Below are 23,721 nucleotides of genomic sequence, written 5' to 3' on the forward strand. Positions count from 1 at the left end.
AGAAATCAGAACCTGTGTATCCATGCAGAGCAACTAGTTAGTTTAGTATTCTGTATTTACTTTTGAAACAGAGATTATCCAAATTTGGCAGCAGAGAAAAAGATGAACACATATTGGTTTGGCAAGATTTGCATTTTAAATTTCCTAATAGTGAGTAGTAAATACATTTTTCAATTTTCATATACATTTTTTTCAATGTAAACATCAGTGGTCAACTATGTGCAAGTCATGAATTAAAAAAACAGTCCACATTTGAATAACCACATAAAAAATGCAACACATAAAATTAAATTATGAGTATGTAGCAAAAATCCTTGTCAAACTTTTTCTTACTGAGTTCAAGAGGTTACTTAGAGAATCCTTACTTATGCATTAGGATCAATTTGTATGTTATATCTGGGCTGATCAATTCCACAACAATCATGGGGGAAATAATAGATATGTTCTATTCCAAAAAGAGAATAAATCAGCTATAAAGAACACAAAGCTAATGTTTTCATTGCAGCTGAAAAAACAAATATATCTGAGAACCAAACAAGAACCACAAAAGAAATTTTAAAAATAGGGTTTTGTTTTCTTTTAAAATGCTACTGTTTTAGAATAAAGAAACTTGCATTGACAGTTCTAAGTATACAGCTCTGAAACTATGTAGATAAGAGAGAGCTAACTATGGTCCCAGCACCAATCTTTAAGCATGTACAACTTTGAAACCTGGCTACCATTTAAAATCAGAACTTGAATGCAAAGTAGATGGGTTCTAACCCAAGCTGTCTCAACTTTACATTTCCTAACTCTGGTTGAACTATACTTTAAGCTTTTCGTTTTTAAAATCAGCGTTTAATGTTGGATAAGTATCTAGAAAAAGACAAATGTACTGAAATTTTGCTCTCTCAAACAATTTATAAACTCATTCACTACTCTCAAACACTGAATAGTTTGTTTTCTACCTAAGTTTTGAAAATCACAAACAGCATCAAATATTTCCAAAAAATGTTTTGAACTTAAGCTGGAAAAACAATGAAGTAATTGAGGTAGTTATTGTAATACGAGTAAGTTTATTTCTACTGCCAAGTTTGGTGACCCTAGTTTTGTTAGACTGTGAGTAACCATCAGCTTTTAAAGATGCAGCCCAAGTTAAAAGATTCACCATTCTTGAGGGCTAGGGAGGAGAGGGAAGGAGATCTGTTAATATTTAATTTAGCTCCCAGGAAAGCTCTTGTTAAACATGTAGTTTGCCCTCTTCATAAAAGACTTCAGATGTTAACAAAAAAAGTTGACGTGCAAATGCATTAAAAGATAGCTATCAGAGAATATTAGTGTTTTTTTTAAAACAAGTTATGATTCTTTTACCTGCTAAAACAAGAACATATATTAAAGCAAATATATCAAATAGTGAATAAAAAAACAACATATTAGAAACTGTCAGTATAATGAAACTAGTCTAAAACCCAGACAGAGAAGGAGAGACATTCAGAGACAACGGGAAGAAAAGACCTTTAAAAGGAAGAGTGTATTGAACTAGTGTCAAGCAAGATAACCAAAGGCCCTATACACTTTTTACAAAGTAGACTGATAAATGACATTACTACTCATCCTGCAACTGCCTATGTCATTAAAGGCACTGAAAATGGGCAATAGTTGTTTCTATTATTTATCCTATACAATCTAAGTCCCAATGCAGCTAATTTGTGCACTCATGTCACAAAATAAATGAGTAGAAAAATACCTTTAACTAACTTTATCATACAAAGTAAAAAGAATTTAAACATATTTCTGCTCTTGAAAAGCATTTTGAAAATTCAATTTTGTTTAGTTACAGTATCTTTTTGAGAATATTAACTATGCACATAACTTCTAGTTGATATTAAAGTAATCCTAAATTATAAGAGACTACATTGAGGAAAAATAGAAACCATACTTGCAAATTATCCAGCTTCCTAAATTATTTATAAATTTAAGAAGCTCTAGAATGTCACATTTTTAGTTCAACTATCATCCAAGTAATAAGTTTACGATGTTTGTTTTGCTACTTAACTGATATATTTGAGTTATATAATTCTTTAAATTTTAAAACTCTGGCATTCAAACTAGTTACATATTTCTTCTTTAATTTTCTTTTACATTTACTTCCATTTATTTGAAAATCTAAGAAGGAGACATAGCTTTTGGTACAATATAACCATCTGACACAGCAGATTATAGATGTTTGATGAATGTCTGATAAGGGGCAGGAGGCAACCAGAAATTTCTGCACAGTAAAACTATGAAAAGAACAGAAAAATCATAAATATTTGTGAACTAATATGGTCTGAGAAGAACAACATCCTGAAGAATTCCAACTTACTGCAAGCCTCTCAGTATAGAATTAGAAAGAATATTTGTAAGGGGGAGTTTTATTGACTATAATAAATAGGAAATTGACCCCGATTACCCAAAAATTCAATCTTATTTGTTAAATACATGTTTATCTATCTGAAATTATACACAACATTTGCCCCAAGTCTCTTGGATAGCATTAGTTTGAAAAACCTTAAAGAACTTCTTGAATGAAAAGTTCACAAGTGGTCAATTTCCCCTGAAAGTTTAAAAGTTTAAGTATATCCAGAAAAGCAATTGACATATGTAAAACTTTGTATTAGTCATAAACGACCATAGGGAAATCAGGATATTTTAGAGATACATAAAAGGGTTTCATAAACTTTAAAACACTAAATGTAACATATGGTAATGATAATTGTTAGGAGATTTGATTTGACCACATATTGAAGGCCTAATTATTTTCTGTATACTCATTCTAGAAATATTTTTTGAGTGGCTACTATGTACCAAACACTGTTCCAGGCATAGGCATAATTTTTTAAATGGCAATTTGGTTACTATTTCTGATGAAAATAAAACCCATTAAATTTTATTAACTAAATAGTCCCATACCTCAAATAATCATGTTTATAGTTTATAATCTTCATGGTTAAAAAAAAAGGTAAAAATTTCATTTGATTAAAAAAATTAGTTTTTTTTATTAACTTTATACATTTAAGTAATTTCTATACTCAACATGGGGCTTGAACCCACAACTGAGATCAAGAGTCACATGTTCTTCTGACTGAGCCAGCCAGTTGCTCCTAAAAAAATTAGTTTTAAAACTAGCTGGTGAAGGGGCGCCTGGGTGACTCAGTTGGTTAAGTGTCCAACTGATGATTTTGGCTCACGTCATGATCTCATAGTTCAGTCTGTCAGTCCGAGCCCTGTGTCAGGCTCTGCACTGGCAATGCAGAGCCTGCTTGTGATTCTCCCTCCCTCCCTCTCTCTCTGTTCCTACCCCACTTGTGCGCACGCTCTCTCTCTCTTTCTCTCTCTCCAAATAAAAAAATAAGCTTTAAATAAAAACAAAAATAAAATTAGATGGTGAATAATGGCCATCTCTGGGATTGCAAGAAATTTTATGTACTGTTTTTATTCATTTGTATTTTACACAATTAACTTATGTATATAATGAAGAGATGTTTCTAATGAAAAGTAGGCTTAAAAAAAACACTTAAGGAGCACCTGGATGGCTCAGTTAGTTAAGTATCCGACTTTGATTCAGGTCATGATCTCACAGTCTCCTGGGATCGAGCCAGGCCTGGAGCCTGCTTTAGATTCTGTGTCTCCCCCTCTCTCTGACCCTCCCCTGCTCAAGCTCTCTCACCCTCTCTCAAAAAAACCACTTAAGCGGATTCACTACTCATTAAACTAAATACCATTTCTTAATATATTCTGTACAAACTGAAACCATCCCTAGTTTTCCCTTATTTAGAAAGTGAACATGAAGCCACACTCTGAATTAAAAGACTAGCCTTCTAGGTGTAAGTTATATAAGTTATAAGATTTAATAACTATTTGTAGTTTGTTTCAGGTCTACGTAATATATTCACTGATTTGTCTATTGATTTTGATCATTAGTATTATGATGCTTAAAATATTCTTTAATGACTAGTAGGGCAAATCATTGCATTACTTTAAAAATTTTCTAAGCTAAACTTATTCTTCTAGTGAACTCAGAATTATTTTGTTAAAGAAGAGACTGAATTTATGTTTCTTGGAAAATTACATTACTTAGGCTGTATGTAACTGGAGAATAAACTCAAGTGGACATGACCAATCTATAAATTATAGTTTCACATATTATAATAGATGAATATAATCCCTTTAACATTAATGATGATTAGACTAGGAAGGGCTTCAATCATTTAAGAATTTAAATGACCAAAATCTGAGGTAAATGTTATGTATGTGTGTGTACATGTACATGTGTCTACATATTGGTTTATGTTTAGTTTTTCGCATACTATAATCAGTTATTTTTCTCCTTTCCCTTCTACAAGAGATTCACAGACATTTGTTCCAAAATATAATAGACCTCTCTAAGTTGGTTGCTTCTTTATTATTGTATCTTTTATATTGAGGGATTACAGAAGAGAGGTCATATGAGATGTACCAAGAAGTAGAAAAGTTTTGATTATTAAGCAAATTGATAAAAAAAAAAGCACTCACTAGTAGCCAGACTTGTGACAGCCTACCATACGAGCAAACCTAAAGCAACAAGTATTTAATGCTGTCTAGGGCAGGGCATGCAAAAGTAATGGTTAATGCTTTCATAGCAAAAGGGTAAAAGGCCACACATTGGAGAGAAGGAAGGTTGCGAAGAGGATTGTCAGAGTTTATGAAGCATTCTTCAAATCTATCCACAATATATTAACACTTTACTGCAAACCTTTATGAATTCTGAATCCATTCTCTCCTTTTACTAAATACACAGGCCTGTGCCTGGGATTTGTTTTATGGTATAATAGGCAAAGAAAACATTATGTATCCTGGAAAAGGCCTCTCCATTTCAAGTATGCTCAATTTGTGCAAAAGGCAGGGGAAATACACTGTTTACGTTAAAGGAGTATATAGAAGGAAACTGGGGAGTAGTAGCCAAAATAGTAAGCCCTCCCCCCAACTGTAAACCTCACTAGCCATCATCACAGGTAACTCTATCTTCTACTTTTTCCTGGAAAGCTGTTTATTGTAGTAAATTTAAAATCAGTAATTAAAACCCAGTTACCACAGTTAAGACACTAACTCTAATAGTTTTCTCTTGGTTTTAGAACATTATTCATCTGTAAGATTTCATACCACTTGTTTAATTTAGGTTCTGAATCAAAAGTAACTTTTGGATAATGTCTGGCCTAAATTGGCAAAATTGGTCTTTATTATTGACATCTTTGGATGACAACATGAGATGCTCTTTATTAGAGAGCCCACATCTTTTGCCTTAAGAGAAATACTGTTATTGGATAGCGAATCATTAAAATTTATTGAGCAAAATCTTTAAAAAAATATTTCAGCATATAGATCAACCCTGGCAACCATCAAATACATACAGCTTTCAATCTTTTTACAGCATCTTCACAGATGTGCATTCCTCTTGACTCATCAACTTCTACATGGCCGAGGTACTGTAGAAAAGAAGAAAAAAGTTAGGGTTATTGCTATGCTTATTGAGTAGCTACTATATGGCAAGTATCAGTTGGTAGAAAATTGAATATCAAAATTTCTGCACGTAAGAAACTACTACTATAGAAGAGTTAAGATAATGTTTCTAACCCTCAGTGTCCTCATATAAATGAGATTTAGAATAAATGTCTCAAAGAGCTGTTATAGAGAAGTGAAAAAGTACATGGTAAGCACTAAATGTTACCTAAATCTATTGGATCTGAACATAATAGCCTGTGCTAGACACAGTTACTGTGTCTCTGAACACAAAAAATAATCCTAAAATCAACTGTGTATGTATACATATATAAATACATGTACGTATATGTATACACACATATTGAAAAAGGCACAAATAAAAAGAACAGTTACTCAAAGGATGAAGAGATCACATATTCCTTTTATGGCAAGCATATAAGAGCAGGGCAGAGAACTAAAAAACAAATTTTAAGAGGGCAGTACATTTAAGCTTTAAAAGATGTGTAGAGGGGTTTGTCAGTTTGAGCCCTGAGCTGGGATCTGTGCTGACAGCTCAGAGCCAGGAGCCTGCTTGGGATTCTGTGTTTCCCTCTCTCTCTGCCCCTCCCCCACTCACACTTTGTCTCTGTCCCTGTCTCTCTCAAAAATGAATAAACATTTAAAAAAATATTTATAAGATGTGTAGAATTTGAAGAGGCAAAAATTGAAAGGCTAGAAAACTATTTCAGGCCAAGAGAATTTAACAAAAGTTATAGGTGTAGAAAAGCATAACTATATATCTGCAAGTATTCCTGTTTGGCTAGAACATGAGGTATATACAGCTGGGGAACTTTAATGCTGGAATGTGTCTTTATTTTTATTTATTTATTTATTTATTTATTTATTTATTTATTTATTTATTTATTTATTTCAAATGTTTATTTATTTGGAGATAAAGAGAGTGTGTGTGTGAGTGAGGGAGGCGTAGAGAGAGGGAAAGAGAATCCTAAGCAGGCTCCGCACTGTCAACGCAAAGCCCGACAGACGTGGGGCTCGAACTCACACAAGCCGTGAGATCACAACCCCAGCCAAAATCAAGAGCTGGATGCTTAACCCACTAAGCCACCCATGGGCCCCGAGTCTCTCTTTAATCCTAGAGTCCATAGAGAGCTAATAAAGCTTTTTTTTGCAAGGTTACAGTAATGTAATTCAAACTGCACCTTAGCATGGGAATAGGTGAGAGAAAACAGAAGGGATGGTGGGAATATTACAAAAGTACTCTTATTTATGTATTTATGTATTTATGTATTTATTTTGTGACAGAGAGAGAGAGAGGGAGGGAGGGAGGGAGGGAGTGCGAGCCTTGCAAGCAGGGGAGGGAGAGGGAGGGAGGGAGAGAGAGGGAGGGAGAGAGAGGGAGGGAGGGAGGGAGGAAATCTTAAGCAGGCTCCATGTTCAGCACAGAGCCTCATGAGCTCCTACAACCCTGGGATCACGATCTGAGCCAAAATCAAGAGTTGGACACTCAACCGATGGAACCCCCTTGGCGCCCCTGAAAGTGCTCTCTTTTAAAAGGAAATTTATGGTCTGGTTCTGGGTTAACATTGAGTAGACCCACTTTTCTCTGTCCAACCCGCTGAATGAAACCATAAAACCTGGACAGAATGCATGGAGCACCTATCTGAGGTCTCTTTTTGTAAAGAGTAGAAAAGAAATTCAAGAAGAATACCAGGATCTTAGATATATATTTTTTAGTATTTATTTTGAGAGAGAGAGAGAGAATGAGTGAGCAAGCATGGATCTGGGAAGGGGCAGAGAGGGAGAGAGAGAATTCCACACAGGCTCTGTGCCGTCAGCGCAGAGCCTGATGCAGCACTTGAACTCACAAAACTGTGAGATCATGACCTGAGCTGTAATCAAGAGCCAGACTCTCAAGATGCCTAGCCGACTGAACCATCCAGGCACCCTAAAGTACTTCTGAACTGGCAGGGAGTTTACCTCCCATTCTCCTCCTCCTTTTTTCCTCCCTCTCTTTTTTGATGCTTCCAGTTTGAACTTAACACAGCCAGAAATCCAAAAGTGAGTGCTGTGGCAAAGAAAGAACTCTGAGGGAAATAAAAAAGAACTCTGGGAAAAGCACTCTAGCTGTGGCTCTAAGATCAGGAGAGAGTATAGGAATCATACTCCCTTTTATTTTTCTCTCTTAATTCTTTGTTGTCTCACATCCCAGCTCCCCAAAATATCCTGTGGTGGTGGCGCTGATGGCAGCAATGGAAACCTGCAAGAGCCACACTTCTGAGGGAGGGGAACTTTCCTCCTGGTTAGTGAAACTGTGATTCCAGGAAGATGGGACCAACACCCTTTCTGCTTTTCTCCCCCTTTGTATATCTCCCACCATTTGGCCCTGCATAGAGGTGAAATAGTGGGAACGTATGGGAGAGCAGAACAACAAGAACCCCAGGAAACACAGGCATAGAGTTTAAGTAACTTGCCCAAGGTCACTGAGCTAGTGAATACTCAAACCCAAGCAGCCTGACCAAGAACCATCTTATAATGCTCATATGTATGGAATTTTTCATTTTTACTCAAATCTTTCCAATACTGCATAAGTGCGTAAAACCAGTGTATTACAATCAATTTAGGAAACTATTTGACTTCAAGTAACTTGAGGCATCAATCATAACGATCATTACCTAAGACCAAAATAATTAAATGTCTGAAGAATTTTAACAGCTATAATTTTGAGTGAACATTATATAAATAGGAAGAATCCTCACTTTTTAGTGAATCAAATGATGTATTATATATAGTTCTAAGCTGAAGGAGTCTAACCTCTTTAGGCCAAATCTGAATAATATGAAATCCAACAAGATAAATCTTTACATATTCTATTTTAGATTGTCAAGTGCAACAAATTTTGGCTACAAATTTTATTTTCTAAACACTTTCTATCTAGATCCACATTTAGTTCCACTCTTTGGTTTTATAGATGAGAAACAGTGGTAATGTTTTCTCAAACTCAACATCACTGAATCCATTATGGATACTCAGTATATACAAGGGCTTCAAATTTTAGAGAATTTCTAAACTACTACATTAAAAACAATACATAATAGTATTTCATATCAATAAGAAAGGATGCTGGTAGCAAATTTTCATGTGTACCTTTGTCTGGCTCAACAAAGGATAACTTTAAGACAGATTCCATATTTCGTCATCTTTGCTTACCTCTTTTTTCTACTAAGTTAGAACAATTTTACCCCCAAATTATAGGCTATCAGAAAAGTCAAATGTTTGGTGGCTCTGAACTAGCTCTAGATGTTCAGATTGACTCACACTCAGAAATAATAAAGTACTCTCTCACTGAAGACTGTTTTCATCATTCAGTTAGATGCAATAGTGATAGGTATATTACACTCAAATTCTGGAAAGCTCTATTTTTCAGCTTAGAAGACAATGATGAATGGACTTTTAAATACCTCCTTAGTTGAATTCAGCTCTAGACAGGATTGCTTTATTTTCTGTTGATATTTGGCCTTTTTCAAAGTCCAAAAACATAACTTTAATTTTGTGGTCCAATAAGCAAAGAAAATAAAGCAGTGGTAAAGAGTAAAATCTTAGCAACTGAACTATTTGCATCATTGTTCTGACATTTTAACAAATTCTGGCAGCTCATTCTTAGTGCCTTGTCACATATATTAAGTTCTTTTTGTTTCTTTACCCTTAATCACTGACTTGAAATGCCAAATATATATTTTTTAAAATTACATTATCCTGGACTTTCTATTTTGTTCTACTGTTGTGTCTTTCTATTGTGGCACTATAACATGCTATTTTGATCATTACGGTTAATTTAAGAATGCATTTTAACATGGTTTAGCATGGTCACTTTCACTAATTTTTCTCCCACAGAATTTTCCTGGTTATTTCCTATGTTTAATCTTTGGTATCAACTTTGGAATAATTTTGTTCAATTCCTGTCCAAAAAAAACTTTGGTGTTTTAATTAAGGTCACCTTAAGTTCACTAGTTAATTTGAGAAAAACTGACATTATAATACTGACCTATTCCATCTAACACTATTTATTCAAGTCTTTTATATCTCTGAAGTTTTATAGTAGCCTTCAAATATACTCTTGTACATTTCTTTCTAGATTAATAAGTATATTCCATAGCACTGCACCATTTAACATTCCCATCAAAGTGTATGACGGGTTCAATTTCCCTACATGCTCATCAGCACTTTATTTTCTATCATTTTTTAAATTATACCATCCTTTAATAGGTAGTATTAAACAAGTAGTATCTTGTGATTTTGATTTGCATGCTCCTAATGACTAATGATACTAAGTATCTGTATCTTTCTGTGTGCTAATTAGCCATTTGTATATCTTCTTTGGAGAAATACCAATTCATATCCTTTGCTCATTTTTTAAAATTTGGCCTATTTATATACTTTTTAAGTTTTATTTAAATTCCAGTTAGGAGTGTAATATTAGTTTCAGATGTACAATATAGTGATTGAACATTTCTATACACCACCCAATGCTCATCACAAACAAGTACACTCTTTCATCTCTGTCACCTATTTAACCCACCCCCCACCCACCTCCCTTCTGGTAACCATTAGTTTGTTCTCTATATTTAAGAGTCTGTTTCTTCATCTGCCTCTTTTTTTTCCCCTTTGCTCATTTGTTTCTTAAATTACACATGAGTGAAATCATATGGTATTTGTCCTTTTTCTGACTTACTTTGCTTAGCATTAATACTACTCTCTAGCTCCATCCACGTCCTTGCAAATAGCAAGATCTTATTCTTTTTTATGGCTAAGTAATATTCTATTGCATATATACACCACATCTTTATCCATTTGTCAATGGATGAACAGTGGGCTGTTTCCATAATTTAGATATTATAGATAAAGCTGCTATAAACACCAGAGTACATGTATCTCTCCGAACTAATATTTTTGCATTCTTTGGGTAAACACCTAGTAGTGCAATTGTTGGATTGTAGGGTAATTCTATTTTTAACTTCCTGAGGAATCTCCACTCTGTTTTCGAGAGTGACTGCATTAGTTTGCATTCCCAACAGTGCAAGAAGGTTCCCTTTTCTTCACATCCTTGCCAACACCTGTTGTTTCTTGTGTTCTTGATTTTAGCCATTCTGACAGTTGTGAGGTGTTATCTCACTGTAGTTTTGATTTGCATTTCCCTGATGATAAGTGAGGTTGACCATCTTTTCATGTGTCTGTTGGCCATCTGTATGTCTTCTTTGGAAAAATGTCTATTTATCTCTTCTGCCCATTTTTAATTATTCATTTTTGGGGTGTTGAGTTTTATAAGTTCTTTTTAGATTTTGGATACTAACCCTTTATCAGATATGCTATTTACAAATATCTTCTCCCATTCCATAGGTTGCCTTTTAGTTCTGTTGATTGTTTCCTTTGCTGTGCAGAAGACATTTATTTTGATGTAGTCCCAACAGTTCACTTTTGCTTTTGTTTCCCTCGCCTCAGAAGACGTACCTAGAAATAATATGCTATGGTCAACATCAAAGAAATTTACTGCCAGTGTTCTCTTCTAGGATTTTTATGATTTTACATCTTACACTCAGGTCTTTAATCCATTTTGAATTTGTTGTTGTGTGTGGTGTAAGAAAGTGGTTCAGTTTCATTCTTTTGCAGGTAGCTGTCCAGTTTTCCCAACACCATTTGTTGAAGAGACTGTCTTTTCCCCACTGGATAGTCTTTCCGGATTTGTTGAAGATTAATTGACTACATAGTTGTGGGTTCATTCTTGGGTCTTCTATTCTGTCCCATTGATCTATGTGTCTATTTTTGTGCCAGTACCATAGTATATTGATTACTACAGCTTTGTAATATAACTTGAAGTTCAGAATTGTGATGCCTTCAGCTTTTTCTTTCATAAGGTTGCTATGGCTATTCAGGGTCTTCTGTGGTTTCATACAGATTTTAGAATAGCTTGTTCTAAGCTCTGTGAAAAAAGTTGTTAGTATTTTGAGAGGGATTCCATTAAATGTGTAGGTTGCCTTGGGTGGTATAGACATTTTAGCAATATTTGTTATTCCAACCTATTAGCATGGGATGTCTTTCCATTTGTTTGTGTCATCTTCAATTTCTTTCATCAGTGTTTTATAGTTTTCAGAGTACAGGTCTTTCACCTCTTTGGTTAGGTTTATTCCTAGGTATCCTATTGCTTTTGGTGCAACTATAAATAGGACTGATTCCTTAGGTTTTCTTCCTGCCGCTTCATTATTGGAGTACAGAAATGCAACAGATTTCTGTACACTGATTTTGTATCCTGAGACTTTACTGAGTTTATCAGTTCTAGTAGTTTTTTAGTGGAATCTTTAGGCGTTTCTATATATAGTATCATGTCATCTGCAAAGAGTGAAAGTTTTACTTCTTCCTTGCCAATTTGGATGCCTTTTCTTTTTGTAGTCTGATTACTGTGGCTATCACTTTTAGCACTATGTTGAGTAAAAGTGGTGAGAGTGCACATCCCTGCCTTGTTCCTGACTGTAGGAGGAAAGTTCTCAGTTTTTCACCATTGAGTATGATGCTAGCTTTGGGTTTTCCATATTTGATACTTGGCCTTTTTTATGCTGAGGTATGTTGCCTCTAAACTTGCTTTGTTGAAGGTAGTTATCATGTATGGATGTTGTACTTTGTCAAATGCTTTTTCTGCATTTATGGGAATGATCAAAGTTTTTATCTCTCTCTTTTTTACCTTTCTCTTATTGATGTGATATATCATGTTGATTGATTTGTGAATACTGAACCACACTTGCAACCTAGGGAAAAAAAATCTCACTTGATTAGGCTGAATATTTTTAATGTATTGTTGGATTCAGTTTGCTAGTATTTTATTGACAATTTTTGCATCTATGTTCATCAGGGACATTGGCTTGTAGTTCTCTTTTTTAATGGTGTCTTTATCTGGTTTTGGTATTGGGGTAATGCTGGCCTCACTGAATGAATTTAGAAAATTTCCTTTCTTTTCTATTTTTTGGAATAGTTTGAGAAGAAAAGGTATTAACTCTTCTTTAAATGTTTGGTAGAATTCACCTGTGAAGCCATCTGGTCCTGGACTTTTGTTTGTTGGGAGTTTTTTTTATTACTAATTCAATTTCTTTGCTGGTTATCAGCTTGTTCAAGTTTACTTTCTGTTTCAGTTCTGGTAATTTATATGTTTATAGGAGTTAATACATTTCTTCTAGGTCTTCAAATTTGTTGCCATATAGTTTTTCAAAATATTCTCTTATAATTTTATTTCTGTGGTATTGGTTGTTATTTCTTCTCTCTCATTTGTGATTTTACTTATTTGGGTCCTTTCTCTTTTCTTTTTGGTAAGTCTGGCTAGAGGGGGTGCCTGGGTGTCTCAGCTGTTTAAGTGTCCAACTCTTGATTTTGGCTCAGGTCATGATCTCACAGTTGGTGAGATCGAGCCCTGCAGAGCCTGCTCAGGATTATCTCTCTCCCTCTCTCTCAAGGTTTATCAATTTTGTTGATTTTTTTCAGAGAACCAGTGCTCCTGGTTTCATTGATCTATTCTATTGTTTTATTAGTTTCTATATATTTTTGCTCTAATCTTTTATTATTTCCTTCCTTCTGATGGCTTTAGGCTTTGTTTGTTGTTCTCTTTCTAGCTCCTTTAGGTGTAGGGTTAGGTTGTTTATTTGAGATTTTTCTTGCTTCCTGAGGTGGGCCTGTACTGCTATACACTTCCCTTCTTAGGAAAGTTTTGTTGCACCCCAAAGGTTTTGAACTGTTGTATTTTCATTCCTTTGCTCATTTTCTAATTGGGTTGTATGTCTTTGAATTGTTGAGTTGTAAGAGTTCTCATTATATTCTGGGTATTAAGCCTTTATCAAATACATGATTTCCAAATACTTTCTCCTATTCTGTATATTGTCTTTTCACTTTCTTGAAAACATCCTTTGCGCAAAACTTTCAAATTTTGATGAAGTTCAATATATCTATTTTTTCTTTTGTTGTTCATGCTCTTGATGTCCTATTTAAGACTCTGCTACCATATTTAAAATCATGAAGATTTACCCCTGTGCTTTCTTCTATGAATTTTATGGTTATTACTCTTATATTTAGATCATTGATTCAGTAAGTTAATTTTTTACATGGTTTAAGGTAGAGCTCTAACTTCATTCTATTAAATGTGAAAATCCTAGGGCGCCTGGGTGGCTCAGTTGGTTGAGTGACTGACTTCGGCTCAGGTCATGATCTCACAGTTTGTGAGTTCGAGCCCTGTGTTGGGCTCTGGGCTGACAGCTCAGAGCCTGGACCCTGCTTCTGATTCTGTGTCTGCCTCTCTTTCTGCCCCTCCCCACTCATGCTCTGTCTCTGTCTCAGAAATAAACATAAAATTTTTTTTTAATGTGAAAATCCAGCTGTCCCAATGGATGCATGGATGACAATTCTTTCCCCCTTGAGTGGACTCTGCACCCTTGTCAAAAATCAACTGGACAAAAATATATCAGACTATATTTAATCTATCTTATTTGCTTCTTCAATCTGAGGATTCAAATACTGCTTTAAATGAATTCATCTTCCTCTCTCCTCCTGTAGCTCCCATTAGGCCTGGAAGTTCTACTGGCCTTTTTAATTTGTTCATCCATGTTTCCTCATCTCTTTTTCGTATTTTCTCTTTATCATCTTGTGCTGCATTCTGGGTAACTTTATTAAATCTACCTTCCAGTTTACCAATTCTCTTTTCAGCTAGGTCTAATGCACTATTGAATCTATCCACCAAATACAATCTCAGTAACAGTATTTTTCATTTTAAGAAGCTCAGATTTGATTCTTTGTCAGATTTAATTCCTTTTTTTTTCATGTCTTATTTTTTTCTTATGGTTTGAATTTTTGTATGTCTCTAATGATTTTATATATACATATTTTATAGTGTCCTCTATAGTCTATCAATTCAAGTTCTTACAGAGCTAATCTTGTCCTTTATTGTATAATCCTTATTATATCTGCTGATCATTTTCATATATGATTTATAACTTACTTTTTAAACTGTAAGTTCATCCTCACTGAAGCTCAACTTCACTGAGGGAAATTCATGCATTCTGGAATATGGAGTGATTTTATATTTGCTTCTAAAAGATACCCCAGGTGTATCAGTAGCCTAAGACCTATTGTAATTAATTTGAGGATTCTTACACCATGCAGGTTTTAGCATCTGAAGTCCAAATCCACAGTTTCAATTTTTCCTTAGAGTCTCCTTTTTTTCACCCAGGATCTGAGCAGAGGCAAGATTCTGCTTTTTAATTTTTTTGTTTTGTTTTTTGCTTCTTCTCTTAGTTCTCTATTTCACTGATTATAAAGCCCACTGAAGTTTCTGGTTCTATGCTGGGTTCTCAGTTCTGATGCTCTGGTTTTTATAAGTCTAGGACTTTTAGAATGAATGTTAAAACCAAAGGCTCTAGCTCACAAATCTTCTACCTCCTAGGTTGTACCATGCCAGCATAATTACTGCTGTGTTTGCAAATTCCCTCTTAATTTCTAGTAACTGGAGAGATTGGTCTTTATTGAAAGCTCAGATGTGTTTTAAGAGAAAAAGGTTGTTTATAAATGTATTCAGCATTTCTAGATATTTGTATTGGGAATATTTCTATGTTAGCTTAATACACTTTTTGCAAGAATGAAAACACCTGTCATATTTTTCAACAAAACTGTTTTTGCTATCTATTGGCTTTAGTATATCTTGTAAGTAGCCAAAATACTGGAGTTTCCTATAATTTTAAGCAGTTTTTTGGTTGATTCTCTTGGTTTTTCAAAGATAACATCTGCAGAAACAAATAAGACACAAAAAGTCTTGATTTCCCACTTTTATAACTTTTCTTTTCTTTTTTTAATTTTTTTTTTTAACGTTTTATTTATTTTTGAGACAGAGAGAGACAGAGCATGAACGGGGCAGGGGCAGAGAGAAAGGGAGACACAGAATCGGAAGCAGGCTCCAGGCTCTGAGCCATCAGCCCAGAGCCCGACGCGGGGCTCGAACTCACGGACCGCGAGATCGTGACCTGAGCTGAAGTCGGACGCTTAACTGACTGAGCCACCCAGGCGCCCCTGTAACTTTTATTTTCTTATCCAAAGGTACTTATCACCATTTCTAAATCAGTGTTGAATAACAGTCCTATATAAGAGCAACCTTGGGGTGCCTGGTTGGCTCAGTTGGTTAAGCTTCTGACTCTTGATTTCAGCTCAGGTCATGATCTCATGGTTGTGAGATTGAGCCCTACATCAGGCTCCACGCTAGACATGGAGCCTGCTTAAGATTCTTTCTCTCCCTCTGCCCCTCCCCTACTCACTCTCTCTAAAAAGAAAAAAAGAAAAGAAAAAGAAAAAAATAAGAAAAGAAAAGAAAAAAAAGAGCAACCTCATCATCCTCCCAAATTCAATGGAAATATTTCACCATGTATGACCCTGGGACAGTTTTTTACTCATTTAAAGAATGTATTATTCTATTCCTATTTTGCTAAGAAGATTTATTGGGATTGAATAATATTTTAAACTGTAAAAAAAAATTGAGAGGTAATCCACATCACATAACCATTTCAAAGTGAATAATTCAGTGGCACTTAGTACATTCAGTGTTGTGCAATCACCGCCTTTATCTAATTCTAAAAGAAAAACCAAAAGAAAAACCTGTACACATTAAGCATCTACTACCTGTAGCAGCACTTTCCCGAAGCCCCTTAGCAACCAATAACCTGCATTCTGTCTGTATGGATTTACCTAATCTGGATATTTCATATAAACGAAATCATACAATATGTGATCTTTTGTGTCTGGAGTATTTCACTTAGCAAGTTATTTTTGAGGTTCACACATCGTAGTATACAGGAGAACTTCATTACTTTTTATAGCTGATACATACAATATTCCACTGTATGTATGTACCATAGTTTGTATATCCATTCTTCCACTGAGGGATATGTGGGCTGTTTCTACCTTTTGACTTTATGAATAGTGGTGGTATAAACAAGAATGAATGTACACGTATTTATTTGAGTTTTCACTTCTTTGAGGGTATATACCTAGCAGCAGAATTGCTGAGTCCTATGATAACTCTATGTTTAGCTTTTTGAGGAACCACCAAACTGCCATCCACAGAAATTGAACCATTTTACTTTCCCACTAGTAACATATAAGGATTCTGGTTTCCCCACATCCTTACCAAAACTTATTTTCCTTTTTTTTTTTTTTAAAGGAGAACCATCCAAGTGGGTGTGATGTGGCATTTCATTGTGGTTTTGATATGTATTTCCCTAATACCTAATGATGTTGAGTATCTTTTCATGTACTTGTTGGCCATCCGTACATCTTCTTAGGAGAAATTTCTATTCCAATCCTTTGCCTATTTTTAAATCATGTTCTTTTATATATTCTAAATACTAGACTCTTATCAAACATGTGATTCCCAAATATTTTCTCCCATTCTGCAGTTTTTTAATCTTCTTGATAACTTCCTTAGTGCACAAAAATTTTACATTTTAATTAAGTCCAGTTTATCTATTTTTTCTTTTGTTGCTCATGGTTTTGATGTCTTTTCTAAGAATCTATTGCCAGATCCAAGGTCATGATAATTTACCACTGAGTTTTCTTCTACGAATTTTATGGTTTATAAGACTTAATAGTCTTATATTCCTTAAAATTTTTTTTAATGTTTATTTATTTTTGAGGGGGGGGGTGAGAGAGAGAGAGAGAGAGAGAGAGAGAGAGAGAGAGAGACAGACAGACAGCACCAAGTGGGGGAGGGACAGAGAGAGAGGGAGACACAGAATCCGAAGCAGGCTCCAGGCTCTGAGCTATCAGCACAGAGCCCGATGCAGGACTAGAACTCAGGAACAGTGAGATCATTACCTGAGCTGAAGTTGGATGCTTAACCAACTGAGCTGCCCAGGTACCCCTATTCTTATATTCTTATATTAACTTTTAAGTTAATTTTCTGTACATAGTGTAAGGTAGAGGTCTGGCTTCATTTTTTTTTTCCAATGTGGAAATCAAGTTGTTCCATCACCATTTGTTGAAGAGACCATTCTTTCCCCATTGAATGGTCTTGGTACCCTTCTCAAAAATCAATTGGCCACAGATGTATAGGTTTATTTCTGTACTCTCAATTCTATTACATTGTTTTATACATCTATCCTTATGTCAGTATGACATTGTTTTGATTACCATAGATTTGTACTAAGTTCTGAAATCCACAAGTGTGTATCATTCAACTTTGCTTCCATTTCAATGATGAAGTCCTTTTCTTAGGTTCATCAATGTGATGAACTATATCAAATTTCCTAATACTGAATTATTTGTGGATTCTTAAGTTAAACCCTACTTTGGTCTTTATTATACTTTTAGATCCTACTTGTTCTATTTTTCTGCCTACTTTTTCATCTATATTTATAAGTGGAACTGGTCTATGGTTTTCTTTTTCTTTTATGCTATCTTTGTTATATCAGGATTCTGTTAATGCCATAAAAAAATCTGGAAACCATTCTTTTCTCCCCCAACCCCCATATGCTCTGGTATAGTTAAAGAGCATAAGAATTATTCTTTGAGGTTTTGAAAGAATCAACCTGTGTAACCATCTATAATCTTTTTGGGGAGATAGTTTTGGGTTTTAAAAACACTATTTCCTTCATGGTTACAGGCCTATTCAACTTTTCATTTTCTACTTTAATTAATTTTAGTAATATATATTTTCCTAGAACATTCTTTTTTTAAAAGAAGAGGAGGGAGGGGCAGAGAGAAAAGAGGAGAGACCTGACACAGACCCTGTGCTGACAGTAGAGAGCCTGATGTGGGGCGCCAACCCACAAACTGTGAGATCATGACCTGAGCTGAAGTTGGACACTTAACCGACTGAGACACCCAGCGCCCCCTTCCTAGAACATTCTTAATCTAAAATTTCAAATTTATCACCATAAACTATATAATGTTCACATAACTTAAATCTGTGATTGGGTCTCCTCACTTTCTTATCTCTAGTATTATATATCTGTGTTTTCTTTCTTTTTCTTTATTAGGACTCATTCCTAATACTATATCCAAGTCACTTAATCCCTGTTTCCATTTTTTATTAATAATAAAATGACAAAGTAGGGTTTTATGGTCGCTGAGTTACCTTTAGGTGCTGAGATATGAATATAGGTTTCCAAGTGTTTCCAGAGGATTTTATTCTATCATTGTGGTGACTTCAACTGATCTCTTATGGGTATTTATCCCGGTAAAAAAAAAAGGGGGGGGGGCAGGGAGACTTAATGGAAAGGAGAGAACAAAAATATCTCATATATGGAATGACTCTTAGCTGCAAAATCTATTTTGGAAATGTGGAGATGGAAATCAGTGTTGTGCTTTACTAGACTATGCGAAAAACATGCCCATTGAAAAAAACATCATTAAAGAGGTCTCTTTTCTTTTCTGAGACACTATCTCACTGAAGAATTGCAGCTGACTTGTGTTTTAATGGCTAAAGTATTTGACACTGGGACTTCTTTTGTCTGTATGCCTTTTCCGAACTCCTTCTGAGTAAGGGACTTTTATTCACAAAAATGTACTTTAGAAAAACTAGTATGTGGAATTTCATTCTTGGATGAATTAGGTCATTTTTCCTTTTCTTGAAAAAATTATTCAAATAGATTTCCCCCCTTATTTTTGGTAATGTTAGCTATGAGAAGAAATGCGGAGTTCTGAGAAGAAATGCGGAGTTCTGATGTGAAAGACTACGTAGTCAACACTTCCCAACATTAGCAAAAAGTAACATAATGATTAATTTACAAGAAAGTGTAAGGCACATTATCAGGTATACATGTCCAGTATTATATAGCAAATATAGGATGTAGATGTGTAGAACATGATATCAAAACTTGTTTTAGGCCTTTAATCAAAGGAGAGTAGTTAAGTCAAATTAAAATGGGTTACTTTTACATATAATTTTGGAGTACAATTACATTTGAACAAGTCATCTGACCTAAATATATGCATTAAATCTAATCACAGAAGTTTAAAACTGAAAAGAACTTAAAGAGATTCAGAAACTTTACCTTTCAAATGTGGCACACAGTGTCAAAAAAGTTAAGTGATTTACACAAAGTCATATAACTAGTAAATTAACAGAGCCAGGAATAAAACTTTGATCTTTTCACTTCTAGATCTTTCTTCTTTCAACTATCTCACTATCTTCTGTTTACTATCTCACATTACCTCTGCAACTTTGCTATTCAAATAATGGTTTATAGTTTACTGGTCTTACATACATTAACTTAATGCTAGTCTACTTTAAAAAAAAAAAAGAAAGAAAGAGAGGTTGATCAAATAGGAATAGTCATCCATTTTGGCAATGTTGTTTATGGCTGAAGTGGGTGGGGGGCATTCTTCCTCAGAGCTCAATATTTCCTTCATAAATGAAATTACCCTGACTTTCCTAGTAACACTATAGTACTGCTAACCAAAGAGTAGATATGGGGGATTTTGCTTTATAAAAATATTATAGCTGATAAGTAAAGAAAGGATGACAGAATTAAAGTATCACCATTTTGCAACTTAATGATTTAATAATCCCAGGCAATGATCATGAATGGCTACTGATATCACAAAAAGATAATCAGCTATTGTGCGTCTCCTGATCATAGCCCACACCACCAATGAAGTATTCCTGGAAAAACAAGCAAGCAAGCAAGCAAGCAAGCAAGCAAGCAAGCAAACAAACACAATCTAAGCTAAATCTAATCAAGCCTTTAAGAACCAACCCACAAAAATTATAGGAAACAGGGGCGCCTGGGTGGTTCAGTTGGTTAAGCATCCGACCAGCTCAGGTCATGATCTCAGGGTTCATGGGTTAGAGCTCTGCATCTGGCTCTGTGCTGACAGCTCAGAGCTTGGAGCCTGCTTCGAATTCTGTGTCTCCCTCTCTCTCTGCCTTTTTCTGACTCACACTCTGTGTCTCTCTCTCTCACAAAAATAAACAAAACATTAAAAACATTTTTTTTTAATTACATGAAACAGAGGAACATGTTAAACAGAATGAATTTTTGGCATTTTCAATTTGCTGAAGAGTGAAGAATTAGAGTTCCAGACCAACTAGATTAACACCAGTGAACACCAAAGTATCTCAATTCAAATGCCAAAAAGAATTCCCTAAAAGTAGAAGTAAACCTGAAGTAGACAGAGCCTTCTTAAAACTGTAATCCAGCTTCTCTTAATATAAAACCAGACAAGGACATTATGAGAAAGAAAAATTACAATCCATTCAGGAGCAAAAGTATAGATGTGAAATTTTTGAACAAAGTATTAGCAAAGAGAATCCAGAAATATACTCAGTAAACTCAACTTGATTAAGTACCTCTAATGATCAAGTTGAGCTTATTCCAGGAATGTAAGGTTAACTATTCAAAAAATCTACTAAGTATAATTTACTACCCAACAGAATTAAAGATAAAGATTATATAACCTCTATAGGTACAGAATACACTTCTGATAAAACCTAATTTCCACTCATAATTTAAACTATTTTTTAACCAAGAACAGAAGGGAACTTGTTTAATCTGATAAACTGTGGCAAGATTGGGAATGAGGTAAGAATTCTTGTTATTACCAATTCTACTCAGAGTTATATATCAGTCCCTGACCAATGAAACAAAGGGACAAAAAACTTTTTTTTTTTTTAACGTTTTTATTTATTTTCGGGACAGAGAGAGACAGAGCATGAACGGGGGAGGGGCAGAGAGAGAGGGAGACACAGAATCGGAAACAGGCTCCAGGCTCTGAGCCATCAGCCCAGAGCCTGACGCGGGGCTCGAACTCACGGACCGCGAGATCGTGACCTGGCTGAAGTCGGACGCTTAACCGACTGCGCCACCCAGGCGCCCCGGGACAAAAAACTTTTAAGTATATATAAGAAATACAACAATTATTCAGAGATAATATAACTGTATTAGTAAAAAACCCAAAGGAATATACAAATAAATTATTAGAATTAATAAATGAGTTTAGAAGGACTGTAGATATAATTTCAACATACAAAAGCCAATTGTATCATTTCACAGTATATACAAATATTGAATCATTATGTTGTACATCTGAAACTAATATAATGTTATATGTCCATTATATTTCAATTTTTTAAAAAGTCAATTGTATTTCTATAACAGCAATAAGCAGAAAATGAAATTTTGAAAAAGACACCAATAACAGAATCAAAACTAAATGCCTGATGTTATCCTTCATTCATGAATCTATTCTTCTAACAACGTCTTTCCTAAAATAATATGGCAACTCTACCCTTCCAATTGCTCAGATCAAAAACCTTGGCACTAGGGATGCCTGGGTGGCTCAGTCAGTTAAGCATTGGATTTCTGATTTCAGGTCAGGCCATGATCCCACAGTTCGTGAGTTCAAGCCCTGAGTTAGGCTCCTTGCTAACAGCGGGAGCTCACTTGGGATTCTCTCTCTGCCCCTCCTGTGTGAATGCTCTCTCTCTCTCTCAAAATAAACAAACTTAAAAAAGAAAAAACACCTTGACACTATCTTTGATTTCTCTTTCTCTTTGTCAACACTTCACAAATTTAATAAATCAACAAATACCACCAGCCCTATCTACAAAATACATGCAGAATCTAATCCCTTCTCACCACTTTCAGTACTATCACCCTGATGTAAGCCATCATCATCTTTCAGGTCTGGATTTTCATAACAGCCACTTAACCGGTCTCTCTGCTTTCACCCTTGCTCGTCTCTACAGTAGATTCTTAGCACAAGAGTCGGAGTAATCCTTTTACAATCTAAGTTATATAATGTCACTCCTCTGCTCAAATTTCTCCAGTGGCTTCTCATTTCATTCTAAATAAAAGCCAAAGTCCTTAAAATGGTCTTATAAGACTCTATACCACTGGTTTTTTCAAAGAGGTGTGTTCAGGAAATATATGGAGGCATTTTTGGTAACAGTGACTTGGAAAATTACTCATAGGTATTGTGCACAGATGATACCCTGCTTCCTGTATGACATCTGACTGCGCTACTGGGCATTAGTATCCATTTTAAGTGAATGGATAAAAAACTTACTTGTAATTATTTAAACTCTAACTCCATTTTACATATATACACAATATTTTTTGCATAATTGCAATTGCTATGTCAATCAAGGAAAGAATTTTACTTTGATAAGAATTTTACCAAAAGCTGTTCACCATTTCAGAAAATAACATCACCACTTACAATCCACTTGTGGTATATGAGTTATCAATATATCGTATCAGTCTACATTTGCAGCTCTCATCCACAGTGATTCTAAGGTAAAGGTTTACTACTTTAGGTCTTCTAGGGTAATTATGTCCAAGCACTCACAGACTGGTTTAATTTTATTAACGTTTTTTTGTTTCTTCTTTATATATTTAATTATGTAAGCATAAGTAGGTTATACTATGCATATATTTCATTTAGGATAGTATAAGAAGTATTATAAGATATTTGTAGTAAAAATATAGATGATAGATCTGACCAGTGTGAAAAGTATTAAACTACATGCATGATCAGGCACTCTGCTACTTAGCTGATCTTACCTCTACTTGTACTACCTGCTCTAAATACACTGGCTTCCTTGCTCTGTCTCCAACATACCATTCTCCTGCCCTAGACCCTTTGCACTTGCTGCCCTTTCTGTCTACAATCTGCCTCTTACTTTCTTTGAGTCTTCACTGAAAAGTCACTTTTGCAGTGAAGGCTCCCCCAACCATCTTATTTTAAATTTCACTATCCTTATCACCATGCACTTCCTTCAAACCTAGAACCCTTTTGATATACCAGGTACTTCATACATTTTTATTTTTTCATTGTTAAAACCAACTAGAATGTATACACTGTGCAGGAATTTTGTCTGTTTTGTTTGCTATACTACCCATGCCTAGAACACTGTCCGGCAAACAGCAGGCATTCAGTAAATTGAATAACTTTTAAATGAATTAATGAATTACTAGACTCATAGAGAAGAAAATGTAACACATTACTTAGCTCTACATTAAACAATTAAGAATCATTATACTGAAACCTCTTACACTAAACTTGACAAAGAAAGGGGGACAGGGGCACCTGGGTGGCTCAGTTGGTTAAGCATCGGACTTTGGCTCAGGTCATGATCTCATGGTTCTTGAGTTTGAGCCCCCCAACAGGTGAGCAAGAGCCCCACTTCGGGTGAGCATGAGCCCT

The 23,721-nt window shown here is 35.0% G+C and overlaps 1 protein-coding gene across 11 annotated transcripts in view; it reads right to left on the bottom strand.

Moving 5' to 3' along the window:
• The window catches only part of NUMB (NUMB endocytic adaptor protein), a 201,720-nt gene that overhangs the window by 39,825 nt on the left and 138,174 nt on the right, over positions 1-23,721 (bottom strand). For all 11 annotated transcript variants that reach the window (XM_047862209.1, XM_047862206.1, XM_047862205.1 and 8 more), the window contains one exon: positions 5,409-5,483. In XM_047862209.1, the coding sequence (XP_047718165.1) occupies positions 5,409-5,483 (75 nt within the window). The remainder of the gene's footprint in view (positions 1-5,408; positions 5,484-23,721) is intronic.

Source organism: Prionailurus viverrinus, chromosome B3, assembly GCF_022837055.1.
Source record: "Prionailurus viverrinus isolate Anna chromosome B3, UM_Priviv_1.0, whole genome shotgun sequence".
Lineage (NCBI taxonomy): Eukaryota > Metazoa > Chordata > Mammalia > Carnivora > Felidae > Prionailurus > Prionailurus viverrinus.